The sequence below is a fragment of the Gracilinanus agilis genome, chromosome 2 (assembly GCF_016433145.1).
Source record: "Gracilinanus agilis isolate LMUSP501 chromosome 2, AgileGrace, whole genome shotgun sequence".
NCBI classification, from domain to species: Eukaryota; Metazoa; Chordata; class Mammalia; order Didelphimorphia; family Didelphidae; genus Gracilinanus; species Gracilinanus agilis.
Window position 1 is genome coordinate 142,107,135 of NC_058131.1, and position 22,322 is coordinate 142,129,456.

Consider the following 22,322-nt stretch of genomic DNA (forward strand, 5'->3'; position numbering starts at 1 on the left):
AAAATATTATTACTTAGAGACAGAACCAACACCATTCATTATTATATAATTGTTGGCCTAGGAGTAAAGACATGTTTCTTTAAGTCCTTGTTCTGCCTCTTGGAATAATTGCAACTTTAGACAAGTCACTTAAAAATCTCTCTAAACCTCAATTTACCTTTCCATAAAATTACATTAGTAAAATACTAAAGAGGACCAAATAAAACAATATATCATCAAAGTGCTTTTTAAATTATAATCCAATATATAAATATTATTATTCTGCTAGGAGGAGGGAAGGGATGAATATTTAGTTAAATAAATTACTTCTTCTAATTTATTTAAAGCAAACTCTATAGGAGATATAATAGCATATTTGAGGAGGATGTGATTTTGTCTTCAACCATCCCAGATTATAGCCCTCCATACTTTAGTAGAATTTTATGAGTTTGTCCAAACTCATTTATGAGTGTGTCCAAAAAAAAATTGTCACCTGGTGGGCAACCACCTGTTCAAGAGCCTCTCTGAGCTTGGTGAGACTGGCCCTCAAATCACAGATGAACTTCAGTGCATGCCCACATTCAGGCTTTCTAGCCTGGGAGGACCTGCCTTTAAGAGCTCAGGATTTTTCCCATGCTACAATGAAGAATTATAATAGCCTTTTAAGGACGATTATGACATTCTTATTAGAGATATATGTAACAGAAAAAAACTAGGCATTTAATTTTATATATGTGTGTACATATATACTTATTACTATAGAGCTGTTCAGTACCACTGAAGGTATCTGGAAACTTGTGCACATCCCCAAGCCTACCTTTAAAAAAAAGTACCTGAGTTTTATGATTATTGCCCTTGAGGATGAAAATTTATCCTTATCACTTACTGCTTATTTAGTATCAATGTCTCTTATTATAAAATAAATGTTTTCCCAATGCCAACAATATTACATTTCCTGCCTTTCCAAGATCATGTAATAAAACCTCCTATTTAAGTCATACAGTGTAAAAGGGTAGTATAAGGTTACTTGAGGCTCTCTTAATTCTGAATTTGATATAACTCAAATTTTAATTTGTGTGCTCTGAAAGATTAAATAAAAGTAAAAGTTTTATAAGAATTCAGAAGCTTTTGGCCACATAGGCAGGATTTATCACTTAAGAGTAGGCAAATGTGGGGTGGCTAGGTAGCACAATGGATAGAACGCCAAGACTAGAATTGGGGAGACCCAGGTTCAAATCTCACTTCAGACACTTTCTTGATGTGTGAGCCTGGGTAAGTCATTTAACCCCGGTTGCCTAGCCCTTGCCATTCTTCTGCTTTGGAATGGTTACTTAGTATTGATTCTAAGATAAAAGATAAGTGTATAAAGAAAATGAGTGAGCAAGTGCTACAATAATTTAAGCAAAATGCTTGCTATTTCCAGCTCACGGGAAATAAATCTTCAATAGCATTTCTCATTAATGTGTATTTCATTAGACTATGTGAACAATATGGCATCATGGCAATTAGTCCCCATCAGTATAAAAATCCATCAAAGTAACTATAGAAAGAAAGGAAGGTAGAAAATACTTGAGAACCAATGCACAGATGGTTGGTTTCATTTTCCTAAACTAAAACATGTATGATTTAGATTATTTTTATATTTAGGGTATCCATATACCCCACTAGAAATTCCCCCAAAGTCTTCAAGGATGAGTATTCATGGCCAATAATACCATAAATCACAAACAGAGGCATTTCTTCAGTGGATGTACATATGACTTCACTTTGTTGCATAAAATATATTCATGTTCTTGCCTTCCAGAGAGAGGGCAGATGACAAGGAAGATCAAGAAATTGCACTGGTCTTCACTCATATTTCATTGAAGAGCCTACAGCTGTTAGCAGTTAAGGGTTCTGACTCTTTTTTAAGCCCCTGCTAAAGCAAGAAAGACTTTTGCTAAAGCAAGAAAGACTATTCAAGCAACAGCTTGCTTGAATAATTTATCAAGCCAGGCCAAATATAGACACCAACTGCTTATTTGAGCTTTAGAAATTGCTAACATTAGCATTTCATAAACAAGTGGACAGGTAGAAAGTTTAAGTTTAAAAATTGTTATTTTGGTCAAAAGAATATTATAGCTTACCTGAAATGAGATTTCCTGCTTTTTATAATATAAAACTACCTACTTTCTATCTCAAACATCACAACTTAATTTTCTTTTGTGGAAAATAATGAAATGAGTAAAATGACTTTTGTATTCCTTTAGCATTTTCAAGAAATCAAAATGGAGACCAGAGCTGTTAACCTCAAAATAACTTTCATATTAGAATCTTTGCAGACTATTTTGAGATATTTTATTCTTCATCTAAAATACTGCGTGTGGCACCTAGGACACATTTTAGTGCATTCTGTTATTTATGTTATTCCTATCCTCCAAATTTAAATCTCAATGAAATCCTCTATTGAATAATAGAACATTCAGGTCTTCTGTTCCAAAGTACTTCTCCTTAATTAAAATTTTTAGTGAGCCAAAAATTAATATTATCATATACAACTTGTTCAATACTTATGAATCATATTTTGAACTATTGTTTTTGCATTTCTTAGAAGAAATCTGTATGCTATAGCATTAATGATTTGATTTTGTCTAGTGAGTGCAGCAAATAGGGGGAAAACATGATAAAAGGTTTTTATTCTAGAGAGTCGCCAGCAGAATAATTTCAAAATTTTAAATTATTGGAACATAGATGAATGTCCTACTTCTCTGTTGAAAGTACTTGTCTACTTTGTGGGATGTTTTGTACAGATTCTTCACTAAATTATCTTAGTCACTGTTGCTAGGTAACATTGTTTGCTTCACAGCATCAGAGAAATAACAGGGTCAAAGAGAGCAATTCTGTATTATTATCATTTGAGTTACACTAATAAGGTTTTTATTGTATGTCTTGGATTTCACACACACCCCTCCCCCTTTTTTCTAGGGAATGTCATCATCTATGGGAATACAATCGACATTTACACCACTATTGAAACCCTCTTATATATTGGAATTAGCGGAAGTAGGATATACCTAGTACAGCCTCCACTCAATTCTAACATTTCTTGCATTAACAACTTTACTGTGGAAAATGCCGTCCAGGATGCTTTGCTGTACAATGATGTAACTATCTATCGAGAGGCTATTCTTGCCCAGTGGAATGATGGCGAATATCCTGATCCCATAACATGTGCTTCCTTCACCACAACAACAAAACCTTTTAAAATACCGTGTGATGTAAGTACCTACTTGTGCAATATTTCTCCAGCACTGGGGTTGCAGCTAGTCTGAAAAGATGATTTGTTTAGAGAGAGTGGTGAAAGGGTTTGATTTCTGTTATTTTTTTAAAGGTTTTTCTTTTAACTATCTTCCTCTACTATTATGCATCTATTTTATAACCTTTGGTCATTACCATTTTGCCCAGTTCCCTCTTTTTTGTTCCAGAATTCTGCATCTACCCTCAGGAGGTATTGAGGAATTAAAAAAAAACCTTCCTTAATCCTCTTGCTTTGGGGGCTACAAATTCTCTGACTCCTAAGCATATTGTCAAAGCATTTTTTGTGGACTTATGTGTGATTTCAAGCCCACGAGTTTCAAGAATTGTACAGAGAACTAACACCTAGCTTCTTAGCAGGAGCTAAAAGGGTGGGGGGACACACTAAGCCAGGCTAATTCAAAAGAGCAGCCTTCTCTTCTCTTCCCTCTACAATCAGATGCCCACATTCAGCAGGAAGGACAAAGGATTTGAACAGGTAAATGAGAAGGGGTTTTGTGCAATAGCAAACTGAGTTGAATGAATAAGTGATAATGATCTATCAGATTTGGTAGAAGCTAGCAGAGAGTAGGACTCCACACACTCTGGAGTCAAGCGAAAAATAGTGATGGCAACTAGGAGGGTTGCTTAGGTAGCCACCCAGGACATTTCTAGGTGGGGAATAGTTATCATGTCACAAAAAACTAGAGTAGATCTTGATGCCTAGGAACTATGGATATCAATGGAATTGTTTGTTGTGTTTGTCTTTCTATCTGAGAACCTCACCAATTTTGTGAACTATAAATACCAGCCTGTCTCCTTCACTGAGGAGGAGAAAAGACTTGAGGGTAGCCTCTTCATTCTGGCGGTTTTGAAAAGAGAAAATATTCTTAGAGGAGATATTATTAGACAGAAAATATGCTTCCTCTCTGGGGGCAGAAGGGAAATTGAATCTATGAAGACATTGGCTAGTAAAAGAGCTCAATACAGAAGGAAATGAAGGCAAAGAAAATGTTATATTAGACATAAAGCTTTTCTTTTAGAAGGTAAATTTGGAGCTTGGGAAGAATATAAGTTCCAATATATTCTATGGAACAATAAGGAAAATTTACAGATGCTGATAGGCACAATTAATTCTTTTACTAGCCCCCAGGGAGGAAAAAAAGGTAGAGGCACTTTTTTTTTGTTTTGTTTTGTTTTTTTGCTGAGGAATACAAAAGTTCATTACTGATCAAGGGGAATATGCTATTAATTTTTTTAACCTTCATGTCTTAGTAACACTTCTAAGACAGAAGGGCAAGGGCCAGGTAAATGGGGTTAAATTACTTGTTTAGGGTCACACAGCTAGGAAGTATGAGGTCAAATTTGAATCCAGGTCTTTTCAACTCCAGGTCTGGCATTCTATCCACTGTGCCATTAGATGTCCCATAGCTATCACTTTTAGGAGTGCTGCCCATATGGCAAGAGCAAATGATAACCAGTGGTTGGACTTATGCATCAGTGATGTACTCATTATGTCAAGAAAAGCCAAGAAAGAGAGCTTTCTCAGTACATTGGGCAGGACTCTCAGTAGCTATATAAATTTGGTGGGATTTGGATCACTTAGAATATGGCGAAGAAAGATATATAATTCATTCACAAGAAACAAATATAATAGAAGGGGCAGGGGAATAATACTTTGTGACAATTAGATATGTTGGTATGAAAATCCATAAAATTATGGGTAGAAGCATGATGGAGAGAATTAGATGAAGAAAGGAGGAGCTAGGTAGCTCAGACGATAGAGAGTAACCCAGGAGGTCCTGGGTTCAAATTTAACTTCAGAGACTCCTAACTGTATAACCCTGGGCAAGTCCTTTTGTCAACCCCTTTTGTCAAGCCTTTACTACTATTCTGCCTTAGAACCAATTACAGTATTGATTCTTAGACAAAAGGTAAGGGTTGTTTTTTTTTTAAGAGAAGAAACAAACAAATGAGATTGTTAGAATGGATTTGCTGAGCATTGTTTAAAGGGAATTAAAGGCCTACATAGTCATGAACAAAGCGAAAATGAATTGTTAGGACATTTTATTTGGGAGATTTTTTTGCCTCCTTTTCACTTAATTTTTTAATAGGGTTCCTGATCTAATATCTAGGCAATCTTGTATAGTGACCAAAACATTGGCCTTGAAGCCCAGAAGATCAGATGGTGAGTCTTGCTTCTGATATATACTAGCTCTGTGACCCTAAACCAAGGCATTTAATTTCTTAGTACTCTAGTTATTGTTCATCTCTGTCCAACTCTACTTGACTTTTGTCCATGGGGTTTTCATGGCTAGAATTCAGTTTGCCTTTTCCTTCTCTAGTGTGTCTCCATTTTACATATGGGGAACTGAGAGAAAAAAGGGATTAAGTGACTTGCCCAGGGTCACACAGCTAGTGTTTGAGGATAGATTTGAAATCAGATCTTCCCGTCTTCAAGTCTGGTGCTCTATCCACTGCACCACCTAGTTGCCCCTCTCAGGGCTTTAGGCTCAGTACTTTTGGCAAAGGAATCAGTTGCTTAGTTGAGCTGCATTGAGTCCATTACTCCTTAGTGGATCAGAAACCAGATTAAAATGTAATTGGGAAATATTTAACAACAAAACAGATAATGTTAATATGTGGTTTTCTAAATTATTATGCAGCCTGCATGGCTTCTTAGGTTTAGTGGCTCCCTTTTCTTGTTTCTATTTGAGTTTGACACCACTGCTCTAAAACTTTGTTCCAGAGAAAAGTGTAATGGCAGTTTCCACACCTGGAAGTTCTCTAAATGAATGAAACTACAAGACCAGAACCTATCCCTATTTCTACTAGACTTATAGATAAGGAAATTCTGAATGCTTGATATTTGATTTCAGCAAAGCATTTGAGAGATTGTCTCATGATATCTATATCAACAAGATGAAGAAATTTAGAGGTAGTTCAATTAGATAAATACGTAGCTTTCTGAACAACTATTCCAAATGGAGACTGGCTAACTCACTGAAAAATTCTGACGGGAGGCCTCCATTGGCTACTACAGAGCCATAATCTCACTAAAGTATTTGGAATGCATTGCTTGGATTCCAAATGAAATCTTCCTTGTACCATAGTTACTTATATTTTTTATGCGTTCCATATCTGTTTCTGGGACTCTGGAAAAGTGATCTAGTAAGGACCTCATGTAGTGTAAAATTAACCTTTCGTTTGCAGTGATCTCTGGAGAGATTTTTACTTTGGACTTTCATTTTGGATAGCCTAGTTATCAGTCTCTTAGAGAAATAGGAGGGGTGGGGGGGGTAAGGGAAGCTTGTAAATTTAGTCAGTTTTCACTGAATTTCCCTTACAAGTCAGTTCCATTTTTTTCTATTTAATGTTTAAGTGTTAATACTTACTGTACTATATTTTTGACATTGAGACTAATATGAGATTATGTAGCATCACTAGAATGCTGTACCTAGTTGAGAAATGACTGTGTTTTCTTATTACATTTAAATAAACCTAAAATATTTGCTTTTGATATCTTAATGTTCTGCAAATTCATAGGGAAAGACTTGTTTGTGTGCCTGGAAAATCCAGGTAATCACCCTAAATTAGATGAAGCATTTATGAAGCACTTACTATGTACCAAAGACATTCTAACCCTAGTTACTAACCCTAGTGGTTAGCTCATTTGACCTGGTTTTGCATTTTTTCTCTCTGAGCTTCCTTGTTCTATTACTAGGTGAATATGAAAGTCCATTTTGCATTGCCCTTTTGGAGTTAGGGATCCAGAGGAGCTATTTCGGGGTATTCTTTTGGAATAAGGATACAGAGAAAATTTGTCTAGACCTGTAAGAGGATTGCCTATGGTAAAGGAACTTGTAGAGAAAATTTAACTGTAGAAAATGACACTTGGAAAATTTTGCCAGACTCTAATTGGATATCCTTATGAGCTGAGGGAATCATACAAGAGTTTTTACCCAGGATGACCAATTTCTCACCTGAAGATGAGAGAATGACTTTCAGTCCATCCTGAGACTCCAATTTCCATGTGGAGTGTCACACACATTCAGATATTGTGATAGGGCTTCAGCTTTCCTGAGATGGGAGTTTTCTTAAGAATTATGCAGTGATTAAAGCCATTTATTTCATTAGTGTAGGTTCATAGCAGAGAAGGATCTCTATTAGAAAAGGAGAAGGTAAAGTATCCTAGGCTCCTTGTATCCAGTGCTGGTATTCAGGCACTAAGCCAAATTGGTTTAGTTTTCCACCTGAGAGGCAGTTTCCAACCCATCCTCAGTCCTAAATCTGTTTCAAGAAGTCCCCAAGCCTTTGGGGCGGGGCATACAAATTTTCTTTCAAGTTCAGAAATCTCCTTTCCTCCCTCCTCCCTCCCTTCTTCCTTCCTTTCTCCCCTCTCCCTCTCTTCCTCTTCCTCCCTTCCTTCACTCCTTTCTTCCTTTTTCCTATTTTCATTCCTTCACTCCTTCCTTCTTTCTTCATTATTTCCTTTGTTCCTTTCTCACACTTTATTTCTTTCATCTTTCTTTCCTCCTTTTCTTTTTTTTCTTTCATGCCTTTGGATTAAAGAATGTAGTAACACAATTTTTAGTGCTTGCACTAGGGAGTCCTGGAAGGAAGCCATCAGTTCTTGGTACCACACTTTTAAAAAAGAACATCATCAACTTGTTAGTGTTGCGTTCTTCAGGGATGCTTTGAAAATAACATCATATAAGAATGTTTGAAGCAACCATGGATATGAAATAACATTTATATAGCACTTTGCACTTCAAAGCACTATGTAAATGCTAGAGATGATGATGATGATGCTTATGGATGAAGAGATTTAGAGGGGATGCTCTCATATTCTTCAAGTATTTGAAGGGCTATCATGAGGAAGAGAAAGGAGACCTTTCTGTGTTGCTCCATAGAAATGAGTTTCTCACCCACCTCATCTCTCTCTCTTACTTTCCTTCAAATCTCAGATAAAATCCCCTCTTCTACAATTTTCCACTCCCTGCTTAATTAATACAGCTTCCTTCTGTCTGTGAATTATCTCCAACTTCTCCTGAATATGTCTTGTTTGTATGGTATCATTTGCATGCTCTCTCCTCTATTAGGCCATGAGCTCCTTGAGAACAGGGACTGATGTTGCCCTTCTTTTTGTACCCAGATTTGAGAGCCCTTGGCATACAGTAGAAAAAAATGCTTATTGACTGAAATATCTAAAAACAGATTTGTAACTAACACTTCTTGTTTCAACATTGCCCATATTTATTAGCAATAATAATTGCTAGCATTCATTAAGTGTCTTCTATGCACCAGGCACTGTGCTAATAAGCACTTTACAAATATTATTGAATTTGATCCTCATAGCAACCTGGGAAATAGTTGCCATAATAATGTGCTTTTTTATATTTATATTTGAGGAAACTGAAGCAAATGGGGATTAAGTGATTAGTATTGATCACACAGTAGTAGATGCCTGAGGTAAGATTTGAACTCAGGTCTTCCTGGCTCTAGGCCTGGCAGTCTTTTCACTTTGCAAGCTAGTTCTTCCATTCCTCTCCCACATGCACACACAAGAGAGGAAAAGAGGCATGAGAGGTTTTAATACAAAAATTATTTCTACAATGTAATCCTTTCTCCAAATCTTAGTAATTTTCAGCACATTTTTTTTCTGAGTCAAAGATTACAAAATACCCCCCAAGAGTTCTATGGCTTGGTGTAATATAAAAAAGTAAAGACATAAAATGATTTTGACCAAATGAAAATGTGAATTTTCATTTTTCAGGCATTCTTCAGCTTTCATGAAAAGAATGTGGATTATGAGACTTTCAAAGCCCTTAATGATTCATGTCTTGTCTATGATGGAAGACTTGTGATTGATACCACTTTTCACACAAATGACATAACTATCCGAGCTGCAGGTCCTCTCACCAAGTTCTCCAATAGATATTATGCAAATGAGTGGACACACAGTAGCTTCAGTTCAAAAGAAATTGGCTTCCAGCTTGCTGCAACCATGCTGACTCTCTTTGATCCAACTCTGGAGCCGGTAATTGAGCCACCAGGGGACCTGGATAGACTTATTCCTATGTATAAAGGAGCTAAGATGAAAGGTTTGTTAAAAAAAAATCATATCTTAGTTTATGGTAGCTTACTAAATGCCAAGGGAGTTTGGCTCAGGCCAAAGTGAGTAATTAAGAGCTTGCACTGGGTGGGTGAGGTAAGAAGAAGCAAAATCAACAACTGATTGGTACCAAATAGCCAGGTGGTACATGAGATAAAGCACTAGACCTAGAATCAGAAGGACCCAAGTTCAAATTCTGCCTCAGACATTTACTAGCTGTATGATTCCAACTGGGCAAATCATTTAACACCTTTTTGCCTCCATTTCCTCAAATGTAAAATGGAGGTAATAATTAGTACCTGTGTCCCAAGATTGTTGCAAGAATCAAATGAGATAGTTGCAAAGTGATTTGTAAAACTTAAAGTGCTATGTAAATGCTAATTATTATTATTAGCCCCACATTATGACATGCCCTGAACTATCTCTTTCTTTTTTAAACCCTTACTTCCATCTTAGAATCAATATTGTGTATTGGTTCTAAGGCAGAAGAGCAGTAAAAGCTAGGCAACAGAGATTAAGTGATTTGCCCAGGGTCACCAGATTTGAATCCAATACCTCCTGTCCCTAGGCCTAGCTCTCAGTCTAATGAGCCACCTATCCACCCCACTGAGCTAGCTTAAGGTAAGTTCTGGTATTATTGCACATTTGGACTTCTCTCTCTTGGTTCTCCCTTTCTTCCTGCATACACATTCATACAAAGCTCTTCATTAGCCACTTCTCTTGTTACTCGGAAAACTCACACTACCAGGACTCCTCTGTAACTAATTGCTTTTGACTCCATCAGATTCACCCCAGGGCTGTCCTCATGTCTTCTCTGAGTAGTGAAAATCAAAAATTTAAGGGCTAGACAATTATAAGCCCTTTTAAATGCTATATAAATAAGACACTGCTATAATTACCCCCAAAAGGACATAGATTATGCTGTCTTCATTTGTGCCATGATGAAAATATAAACAATAATACCCATTAACAATCATTTCTAAGTGTAAAATATTTTTATTCTCCTAGGAGGTGTTCTTCCTGGACCATTTCATTATTTGCATGTTGCCAAACCAATGATCCCAACACCCTTGGAAGTACAAATCTCTCAGGGTGACTTTGTAAGTACTTTTACTGACTTGCTTCACTTTATCACCCACTACTTCATTTAAAGGAGGGCAGCTTTATTCATTAAAATAACTTAAGGTAGCTTTTTTGAGAAAAGTCGCATTTATAGAAATATTGCAAGTATGTCAGAATGAGCCTGATATAGACATCTAGAACCTTCCAGTTACATTCAGAACTGCCTTTGAGTTCTTGAACACGAAACTCTTGGCAAGTAGAAGCCACAAAGGATTATGTCAAATAATAATTTATGTCCATCCCAGATGAACATTAAACGGGGTTCAATAACAATTAGCCAATCTCTGTTGAATATGAATACGTGGTGATGTATGGTTCTGTGCGACATGACATTGAGATGAGATCCAATGCGTAATTTTCATTAAGACAAAAAACTGACATTGTTTAAGACAGAGCAAATGAATAACATTAAAGTCAACAGATCTGACACAATCTGCCATTTTAATAGTCTGGAAAACTGAGCAAATTAAGAGAAAAAAATAAATATTGATGAGATAAGCATTTTTAAAATCTTGCTGGATAATATATGTACGGATAGGTATCTGAAGATATTTGCCAGGCCAATGTATAAAAATAACAACAGCCAAAAGTGTTTAGAATGATCAAATGAAACCCATAAGACCAGGAATTGGAAAACCTGAATCACAGTCCTTAATATGTTGTCAGTTAACTGAATTATTTTAGCAATCAAGCAATCAATGAACTGGTTTATTTTTTTTAGCTTGAATTTATTTTTAATTATTTTTTTATTTTGAATATTTTCTCCTAGTTACATATTTCATGTTCTTTCCCTCTCCCCCAATCCCCTCAACCCCCCTTAGCTGACGCACAATTCCACTGGGTTTTACACATATCAAGACCTAATTCCATATTATTGATAGTTGGACTAGAGTTAAATGAACTGGTTTAAAAAAAAATGTTTTCCTTCTGTCAAAGAATTAATACTGTGTATTGGTTCTAAGACAGAAGAGTGGTAGGGGCTAAGAAATGGGGGATAAGTGACTTGCCCAGGGTCACACACCTAGGAAGTATCTGAATCTACATTTGAATCCAGTGCCTCCAGGCTTGGTTCTCTATGCACTGAGACACCTAGCTGCCCCTCACAAACAGGTATTTTTAAGTTCCTACTATGTGCCTCCTTTTTTCTTACCTCACAAATGCAATCAATTGCAAAGTCCTTATCGTTCCAATCCCTTCACATTCTCATACTCACCCTACAACCCCTTTTGTCTCTACAATAGAGGCAGTTAGGTGGCACAGTAGATAAAACCCCTAGATCTAAAATTATGAAGACTTGAGTTCAAATCTATCATCAGGCACATTAACTGTGTCTGAGGACACAGCTTCATGATCCTGGGCAAGTCACTTAACCTCTGTTTGCCTCAATTTCCTCAGCTGTAAAATGGAGACATGAATAGTGCGTCCTATCTTGTAGAGTTGTTATAAATGTCAAATGAGATAATTTTTGTGAAAGTGCCTAGCACAGTGCCTGTCTGACTCTTAATAAGCACATTATAAAGGTTTATTGCTTTCCCCTTCCCTATTCACCCTGTAACCATCCTAATTCAGGCCCTCAGCACCCCTCTCTGGAATTCTAATTGTCTTTTCTGCCTCAAATCTCTTCTCTCTACAATACAGCCTTCACTCAGCTATCAAAGTAATGATCCTAAAGTCCAGATAGAATCTTGTCACCCCTTTGTTCAATAACCTCCAGGGGCTTCCTTTTGCCTACAGGATAAAATGCAAACCTCTTTGGCATTTAAGTCCCTTTATAACCTGTCTTCACCCTACATTTCCAGGCTTATTAATCATTAGTTCCCTTCATATACACTAAGATCCATGCAGACTGGCCCACCAACCTTATTAATAATATTCATCTCTCAGATTCACAACGTTGTACAGTCTATCGGGGAACAGGAGGCAGGAGAGGGAACTCAGGCCTGGGGAAATGAGGAAGGAATATTGAAGGTAGAGGCCCATAAGCTGAGCCTTGAAGGGAGCCAGGAACTCTGAGAGATGGGAGCTAGGAGTTCTAAGAGACAGAAGCAAGGAAAGCCATCCAGGCAGTGAGGGCAGCCTGTGCTAGGACACAGAGAACAGCCCCTAAAGGCCATCCTTGCCATGAAAAACACTTCGGTCCTTAGGATCCTGGTCTTGTCATCTGCAGCTTGGGGAAGCTGTAGTAAATGATCTCTAAACCTCCTTTAAGTCTAAACCTTCTTATTCTGTGCTTCCTCTCGAAGCCAGGTCTTTGTGTAAGATTTCACAGCTTCTGGCCACTGATATGGAAGCCATTGTCTGTCATGGTTAGAAGAGCCAAAAAAAAAATAGATAATGAGAATTGTAGTAAAAATGCAATATACATAAATTATTTTGCCTAGCATTTGAACATGAACTCTGCTTTTAATTGAACATTTTGCCAGGTGGGCCTCCTTTTTAATTAGTGTAAAAGATCTCCACAGATTTTTCCATTTTATTCTCTAAGTAAAAATGTAGACTCATTCCATGGCATCCTTTTGGCACTGGCTACAATTCATGTAAAATTGCTGCCAAGATGATGAGGCCATCTCCTAAAGACAGCCAGTTGACCAACTGTACAGTATATTCAATTATTTTCGACTTACCTTACTATTTTTACTAATAATATGCAATCGACAAAATGTTACTAGACTTTTTACAAGACCTCTTAAATATAATTTATGACAAAGGATTTTAATAATTCATGAACTCTTTGTGAGGTAACATGATAAAAGAAAGAAAAGGATCCCCCAAATAGCCTACATAATGAACTAATTTACAAATTCTAGTCCACATGCTTGGTTGGCTTAAACATCATGGAATGAAACTATGTGTCACAACAAATTCTGCCTTGGATACCACTAAATGTAAAATTGAATCTGCATCATCATTAAAGAAGTTGAAATTATTTTTATTATTAAATCTTATATGTAGTAGTGCTTAAATTTAGTTCATTAATCTAGAGCTTTTGACAAAACAAGAGAAACTGAAGGAAAATCTTAAGAATTATTTTCTAAATTAGGACAAAATACTTAAACCAATACCACATCTAAATTTTGAATCTTCATTTATTCAACAACTTTCTGTTTTTATTTTTTTGAGACTGAGTGGCCCTATCTTGTATAGGCTGGAAATACAGTGGCTACTCAGGGAACCTATCACACTATCAATTGGCACAGGAGCTCTGACCTCCTCCATTTCTGACCTAGGCTAATTTGCTCCTCCTTAGGGAGTGTGGGGGTCCCTGCTCCTGAGGATTCACCATACTGGTGCCACACTTAATGTGAACACTTAATCAGTATATAAATTCATGCTTACAATTCCTCAACTCAAATATCCACCAGTCTCAGCCTCCCCTTTAGCAATGTTTACCATAGTCAACTTTAAGAAGAAACTATTAAGAACTTACCATTTGCCAGGAATTGGCACTATGGCCAAGGATTATAGTTTCAAACTATTTAAAACAAATTGAAGAGAAATCAGAGGGAAATAGAAAAATCATTTTAATACTCAAAGATTTCCCCAGGATTCCTCCACCAAAAAAAGTTGGAAAGGACCTTATGTAGCTAGTTCATTGAATGCTTTTCAAATGTCCAAAGTTGAATCCATTATCTTTCTCCCTAAATTCTTCTCCTCTCCTGCCTTTCTATTTACTGTAGAGGACAATACCATCCTTCTAGTCTCCCAGGTTTGCAACCTAGGAGCCATCCTGGATTTCTAACTTTCTCCCCCACATCCAGTCTGTTGATTTCACCTTTGCAACATCTCTCAGATACTACCCCTCTGACACTGCCACCACCCTGATGCAGGCCCTCACCTACTCATTCCTGGAGTTTTGCAATAGCCTGATGGTAGGCCTGCCTGCCCCAAGTCTTTTCCTCACTCCAATGCATTCTACATTCCACCACAAAAGTGATTTTCCTAAAGCACAAATCCAACCATGTTATCTTAACACCTCCAGAATAAAAAAAAAAATTGCTCTTTTTGGTTTTCAAAAGTCTTCATAATCTATCTCCCCCCCCCCCACCTCGACCCTGGCACCTTTCCACTCTTCTTACATTTACTTCCTGCCTGTTTGACCCAATGACTCTAGCCTCCTTTCTATTGCACAAGGCAGACACTCTATCTCTGCTCCAGTCATTTTCTCCGGCTGTCTAGGATGTTCTCATTTCTCATCTCGGCCTCCTCATTTCCCTGGCTTCTATTACAAATAAAATCTCCCCTTCTAGAGGAAGCCTTTCTCAACCTCTCTTAATTCTAGAATCTTCCTCTGTTAATTATGTTCTACTTAGTCTCTTTATTGTTTATTTGTACATTCTTGTTCACTTGTTAGCTCCTTTTTGGTTGTGAGGTCCTTCAGGTCAAGGACTGCCTTTTACCTTTTTGTATCTTCAGTATTTAGAGCCATATCTGGTACAGGGTAGATACTTATTAAATGCTCATTGACTGTCTGACTGCTAGTATGGAGAACAAGTTAGAACTTGTCTCATTTCCTATTACAATTTGATTTCGGATGCCTTCAAATACCTGATCCTGAACTCTCTTCTTTCTCCACACACAGTCAGTGCTCTGATTACCTCCCATGATGCCTTTGAAATCTACATATCCAGCCCTTCTATCTCCTGATCTCCAGTCCCTCATCTCCTAGTGACACTGGACATTGGCCCTTGGGTGCCCTATAGGAGTCTCAAACTCAGGATGTCCAAAAAGGATCTCCACAGTAGCATTATTCCCTTCCAAACTACTTCCTCCAGCTTCCACTCTTTCTGTTGAAGGTGCCATCATTCTTATGCTCCATTTTAGAACCTCAGAGTTATCCTAGACTCCTTACACTCAATCCCCATCCCCAACATATCCAACCAGTCACCCATCTTTCTTATCATTCTTCTTATTTCTTCTTCTGCAGCATCTGTCTTCTTCCCTCCATTCGCACCACAGCCACCCTAATTCAGGCCCACAGAAACTCCCACCTACACTATTTCATTAGGTTCCTTAAATGGTTTCCCTCACTCTCTACAGTTCCTAGCTGCCGGACTGTTGTTTCTAAAGCATGAACCTAGCCATGGCTTTTCCATGCTTAATAATTTCCCTCATTGCCTCTGGGATAAAATACAAACTTTTCTGACATTTGAAGTCCTTCACAATTTGGGTCTAGCCTATGTTGCCCAGGCTGATTAAACATTGCTTCCTTTCATAAACTGTACATTCCAGCTAAATTGGTCTGTACTTACCATTCCTCACGTATGTTTTATCTCCTATCTCAGTGTCTTTTGTGTAGTCTATCCCCTCCGTGCCCAGAATATTCTCCCTTTTCTCTATCGCTTAGAGTCCATAGGTACCTTCAAAACTCAGCTCAAATATTATTTATAAATTAATATAATATAATATATATAATATCATATAAATTAATAAAATGATAATAAAAAATTAATTCACAAAAGGATTAATTTAATTCCTCCAATAGTTTGTGGCCCTCAAAATTGTTATATTCTGTATTTATTTTTCTATATTCATGATAGCATAAAACATATAGAAATAATATAATATAACATTATATTATATTATTATATAATATAATATAATAATATAAGCACTTCGAGAATTCTGTTTAGGTTTTGTCTTTATATCCACAGTACCTAATATAGTCCTTGGAACATAGCCGGCATCTAATAAATACTAAGTGAATTGAATTAGTATACAGCATGTAGGTAAAGCAAATTTTTTTTACATTTCTTGGTATAGCTGCTATAGTCATTTACAGCTTAGTAGGACCAATTCAGTAGGGGCTGAGATGAGATATGAACTTGAGCAAAGCAGTCGTCCTTTAAAAAAATTAAACATTAATCAAATTATGCATTTAATTTTGAACAGAAGCAGTTGAGCAAGTTTATGGCTATATTTTAAGTAAATTTCAACAAAATATTAATAAAATAATTTTTACATTATGGCTTTAGCTATGACTTCCTGTGTCAGAATTCCATATGCCTCAGTTTTAACCTATAACAAATTTATTTATTTATTTATTTATTTATTTGTTTGTTTATTTATTTGTGTTAGATCCTTACCTTCCCTCTTGGAATCAATACTGTGTGTTGGTTCAAAGGCAGAAGAGTGGTAAGGGGTAGGCAATGGGAGTTAAGTGACTTGCCCAGGGCCACACAGTTGGGAAGTGCCTGAGGCCAGATTTGAACCCAGGACCTCCCATCTCTAGGCCTGGCTCTCAATCCACTGAGCTACCCAGCTGCTCCCCAGATTTGTTTTTTTTTTTTTAAAGGATGCCATTGAATTTTCAAAGTTTGAAAGGAACTTAAAAAGGCCTGGCTCTTGTCCCCAAATTGTACGATATCAACCAGTTGCAGGATTTGATTTAGAATATAAGGACCCTGAAAACAGGGATATTTGCTAAATTAAATGAGGTGTGAGTCCATCAAAGTGCAAAACCAAACAGGTATCCCGGCCCCATTAAAATCCCATAAACTTAACACAAAATTAAAATCTTTCTATAAAATTACTTTGGTCAGGCTTTCCCCTGCTTTCTGAAAAATAATTATGTAAAACTTATGAGTAAAAACCTGGAAAGACATATGTACCTCTCCGAAGAGAACAAACCTAGCTGACTATTAGGTTTGTGGTATTCTGGAAGCACAGAATGGCCTGTAACCTAGCAACTAATTAAAAAACATGATACCGTGTAACTATAGCTTTAAAGGTCCCTGAGAAACATTTAGCCATTAGGTTAGAGTATGAGATTTCTGATACTCTGTTATCTCCTGTCCGTCCAATCAATATCAAGTGCTATTAATAGAAAAAAGCAATAATAAAAACATGTACTTTCTGTGGTAGATGAAATACACTAGGAAAGTCTTCCCAGCCTCCCTGTTTTTAAAATAAATATTATTTCTGTTTCCTCCCACCCAGGGTTTACAAATAATAACAGGCAAAGCAAAAAAAGGAAATTACTTTAGAATTCATGTTAATAAGTATCAAATGGTGGAGACTATCACCTGCCTTTCTATCAAACCATTTCCTGCCTCCAACTACATCGCTTTGTTTGGACAGCATGAGCAAGTCCTCAACAACCTGTGTTCTCGTTACAGTGAAGGTTTGATTACGGATCTTTATAGGTAAGATGAACCTTTCCTTTTTGGTATTCAAGTTTTTCTTTTTTGGGTAAGGAAAAGCATTTAAAACGTGGGCATTATTTTTGCTGGCAAAGTGTAAGATTTCTTTTATCAACAATAAAATACTTTGATTATTGAGAATTGTTGCCTGTAGTATTGGCCCTTTTCCTCCTACATCCCTGATATCTCTCTCTCTCTCTCTCTCTCTCTCTCTCTCTCTCTCTCTCTCTCTCNCTCTCTCTCTCTCTCTCTCTCTCTCTCTCTCTCTCTCTCTCTCTCTCTCTCTCTCTCACACACACACACACACACACACACACAAACACATAGTACTTCTATATGCATTTATAACATATAGTTACCATATCTAAACAAAAAACTCTCTTGAAAGTAGTTTTGAGTTCTTTACTTACAGGCCCCATTTACTAACAGAATATTATTTTCTCAATTTTCCCCCCCATACACCCCCCCATACTCTTATCTAAAAAAAGGAAGAATAAGGTGTTGCATCATACGGAATGTTCCATATCAGATAGCCACGGGGGAGAAATAACAAACCAAACAATATTAAAACCACAAAAAGATAATTAACCCATCATGACCATATTCCTAATGATTGAAAAAGCGTTCTGGATCCAGTGCTTGAAAAAAAAAGAAATACGATTGTTTGAACATTAATTCTATTGAATAAATAAGGAAGTAAGATGATTTTAGGCTTAGGGTAAGTCCACAGTTCCAAGGTTGTTTAATTGGATGGAGTAAAATATACATAATAAAGACTTTGCATGAGTGACAACTTAGTTATGAATGGACAAGTTATGAATGTCCTCCCTAGTAAACAAAGGTAACAGCATCACAGTAAAGCAAACGAGCCATATCTCTACTCTAGGGCATTTGATGATTATTTCCTTATCAAACAGTGAGAAGGCAAATTTGGTTTTCTTAGATAATGATCTCATGAATCTAAGTTATCTCCTGCTAGCCATCATTTAGAATTCTTCATATGAGTGTCTGGGATGGTAAAATATACAACATCCTGTATAGGTTGCCATAACTTGGCAAATGATAAATTAGGTGAATTTGCTAATAATTCTTTTAAAATTTTTATTTCTCAATGACTTTTGTTTTTATTTCACATTCATTTCTGGATATATCCATCTTCCCACCCCTACCCAGTAAGTCTTCCCTTTTAACAAATTTTTAAGAGAAAGAAAAAAGTTCAGCAAAGTCTACCAATGTTATGAACCCATCTTTGCAATGAAGAAAGATGCATTTTGTTTGGTTTCTCTTCAGAGCTAAGCTATGTCATTAAAATTACAGCTGGTCAACAGTTCTTAAGAAATTTTTCATTGACGTTAATGGATCAAGAAATACTATGTCAAAATCAGGTTGATGTTCAAGAGGGTCAAGGATAATGAACACTCTGTTGTTATAAAAGAAAAGGAAATTATACTATGGCAAAATGGACCATTTAAGAAGAAGAAAGCACTATCAAATATTCTGTATTTGTTGAGTACCTGCTAGGTGCTTAGCACTGTTCTAAGGACTGTAAGCATACAAAAGCAGGTTTGATCCCTGCCCTAAAGTAGTTCATAATATTGTTGGAGATTCATGACTAACATATATGAAACAATCATGAGAATATATTTAATATCAACATTAACTTTATATTTCACATAAATAATAATTAAGAGTTAAATTATAGAATGCAAATTGGCTGAAGAAATTCAGAGGGGAGAGTATCGGATAAAAAAGGGCTAGAATGACTAAGAAAGGGGACTTAGAAGAGAGAGCATTTTGAATTTGGCCTTGAAAAATGAATAAGATTTGGATGGGGAGAAAGTAGTACAGACAAGAAAAAATATATATGTGAAGTTACCAAAGTGGAATCAAGCCTAATACATTTGTAGAACTGGATTCTCAATGACTTATCTACTGTAGAGTAGAATATATGTATTAGAGGTGAGGAATAAGTAAGGGCTGTCATATAGAAGAGAAATCATGCTTGGGCCAAGAGAGCAGAATTGGTAGAAGTAACAGATAAGTTAGAGTTTAGCTTGACGTAAGGAATAGCTTCTGAACAATGAAAGCTATTGGAAAATGGAATGGATTATGTTAGGGGACACAGAATTCCTCAACATTTAAAGTCTTCAAATGAGTTTTCCATCAGTAGATAACTATCTGCTGGGGATGTTTTAAGAGGGTGTTCTCTTTAGGTGTGGGGTGGTTTACATGACCTGTCAAGTCCCTTCTGATTCTGAGAATCTATAAGGTCACACAGGTAAGTCAGAGTCTGAAAAGCCTTCAAAACCAGCAGAGATATTTACATTTGATATGATAAGAAAAAAGGAAACAATTTTAGATTTGTGGATAAGGGAGTAACATGTTTAGTTTTTAACATAAATAACTGTCGGTCATAAGCAAGAATAAAATTGGGGGGGTGGGGTAGATCCAAGAGTTATACTTTGGTGCTTGCTGATCTCATTAGTGACTTCCTCCAAGAACCTCATTTTAAGAAAGTGTTCAAGCCAGCCATGTTCATTCTTTTGCTGGCTCGTCTCTTCACTACAGACTTTTCCCCAGGCACATGCTTTCTTCCTCCCATCTTTTTAGCTCCCTTTTAGGGGCTGTCTTTCTGCATTAGAAAATAAATTGTCTGAGGGCAGATGCTCTCTTCCTTTTTGCTTGTGTTTTGTACTCCTACTGCCTAGCACAGTGCCTGGCACATATAGTAAGTACTTAATTCTTTTTCTATCTATTTATCCATCATGAGATGCCAGGTATATTGCAGTAGTCTATGCCTGATTTGATAAAGGGCTGGGGATAGAGAAGAGGCACTTTATTTATTTTTAATTAAATTTTTATTTTTAGAAAAATTTTCCATGGTTACATAATTCATGTTTTTACTTTACCCTTCACCCCCTTAACCACCTCCCCCCCCCATAGCTAACTCACATTTCCACTGATTTTAACATGTGTGGTCAGTCAAGACTTATTTACATATTATTGATAGTTACATTGGTGTGGTCCTTTTGGGTCTACATCCCCAATCATGTCCTCATCAACCGAAGTGTTCAAGCAATTGTTTTCTTCTGTGTTTCCTCTCCTGTAGTTCTTCCTCTAAATGTGGGTAGCATTCTTTTCCATAAATCCCTCAGAATTGTCTTGGATCATTTCATTGCTGTAAGTAACTGGAAAATGAGGGTATGCCCTTCAATTGGGGAATGGCTGAACAAATTGTGGTATATGGTGGTGATGGAATACTATTGTGCTCAAAGGAATAATAAACTGGAGGAATTCCATGTGAACTGGAATGACCTCCAGAAACTGATGCAGAGTGAAAGGAGCAGAGCCAGGAGAACATTATACACAGAGACTGATACACTGTGATAAAATCAAATGTAATGGACTTCTGTACTAACAGCAATGCAATGACCCAGGACAAATCTGAGGGATTTATGGAAAAGAATGCTACTCACATTCAGAGAAAGAACTACAGGAGTGGAAACACAGAAGAAAAACAACTGCTTGAACACATGGGTTGATGCAGACATGATTGGGGATGCAGACTCGAAACAACCACACCAATGCATCTATCAATAATATGATAATAAGTCTTGATCTGTGACACATGTTAAAAACAGTGGAAATGCACGTCAGCTTTGGCGGGTGGGTGAGGGGTTGGGAGAGGTGAAGGGGAAAGTAAGAACATGAATCATGTAACCATGGAAAAATTTTTTTCTAAAAAATAAAAAAAAGCATTAAAAAATGGAGATTAATCTCTTTGGGGTACAAACCCAGCAATGGTATGGCTGGTTGTAGCCAACCTGCTAGGTGTGAGGTGATACCTCAGAGTTGTTTTGATTTGCATTTCTCTAATTATTAAACATTTAGAACACTTTCTCATGTGCTTATTGATAGTTTTGATTTCTTTATCTGAAAATTGCCTATTCATGTCCCTTGCCCATTTATCGATTGGGAAATGGCTTGATTTTTTTACACAATTGATTTAGCTCCTTGTATATTTGAGTTATTAGACCTTTGTCAGAGTTTTTTGTTATAAAGATTTTTTTCCCAGTTTGTTGTTTCCCTTCTGATTTTGGTTGCATTGTTTTTGTTTGTATAAAAACTTTTAAATTTAATATAATCAAAATTATTTATTTTACTTTTGTAATTTTTTCCAACTCTTGCTTGGTTTTAAAATCTTTCCTTTCCCAGAGAGCTGACAAGTATACTATTCTGTGTTCACCTAATTTTCTTATAGTTTCCTTCTTTATATTCAAGTCATTTACCCACTGAATTTATCTTGGTGTAGGGTGTGAGATGTTGATCTAAACCTAATCTCTCCCATATTGTTTTCCAATTTTCCCAGCAGTTTTTGTCAAATAGTGGATTTTTATCCCAAAAAGCTGGGCTCTTTGGGTTTATCATACACTCTCTTCCTGAGGTCATTTACCCCAAGTCTATTCCACTGATCCTCTCTTGTCTCTTAGCCAGTACCATATTGTTTTTTGTTTTTTTTTTATTTTATTTTATTTACATTTATTAATATTCATTTTTAACATGGTTACATGATTCATGCTCCTCCTTTCCCCTTCAACCCCCCCCCCCCGCACCCCCCCTACCCATGCGCATTTCCACTAGTTTTGTCATGTGTCCTTGATCAAGACCAATTTCCAAATTGTTGGTAGTTGCAT

At 36.7% G+C, this 22,322-nt stretch overlaps 1 protein-coding gene across 1 annotated transcript in view; it reads left to right on the forward strand.

Annotated features, from left to right (window-relative positions):
• Positions 1-22,322, forward strand: part of CFAP61 (cilia and flagella associated protein 61) — a 368,321-nt gene that overhangs the window by 259,442 nt on the left and 86,557 nt on the right. Inside the window, exons 18-21 of the mRNA XM_044659499.1 lie at positions 2,944-3,236; positions 9,029-9,356; positions 10,376-10,467; positions 17,426-17,631. Coding sequence (XP_044515434.1) covers positions 2,944-3,236; positions 9,029-9,356; positions 10,376-10,467; positions 17,426-17,631 — 919 coding nt within the window. The remainder of the gene's footprint in view (positions 1-2,943; positions 3,237-9,028; positions 9,357-10,375; positions 10,468-17,425; positions 17,632-22,322) is intronic.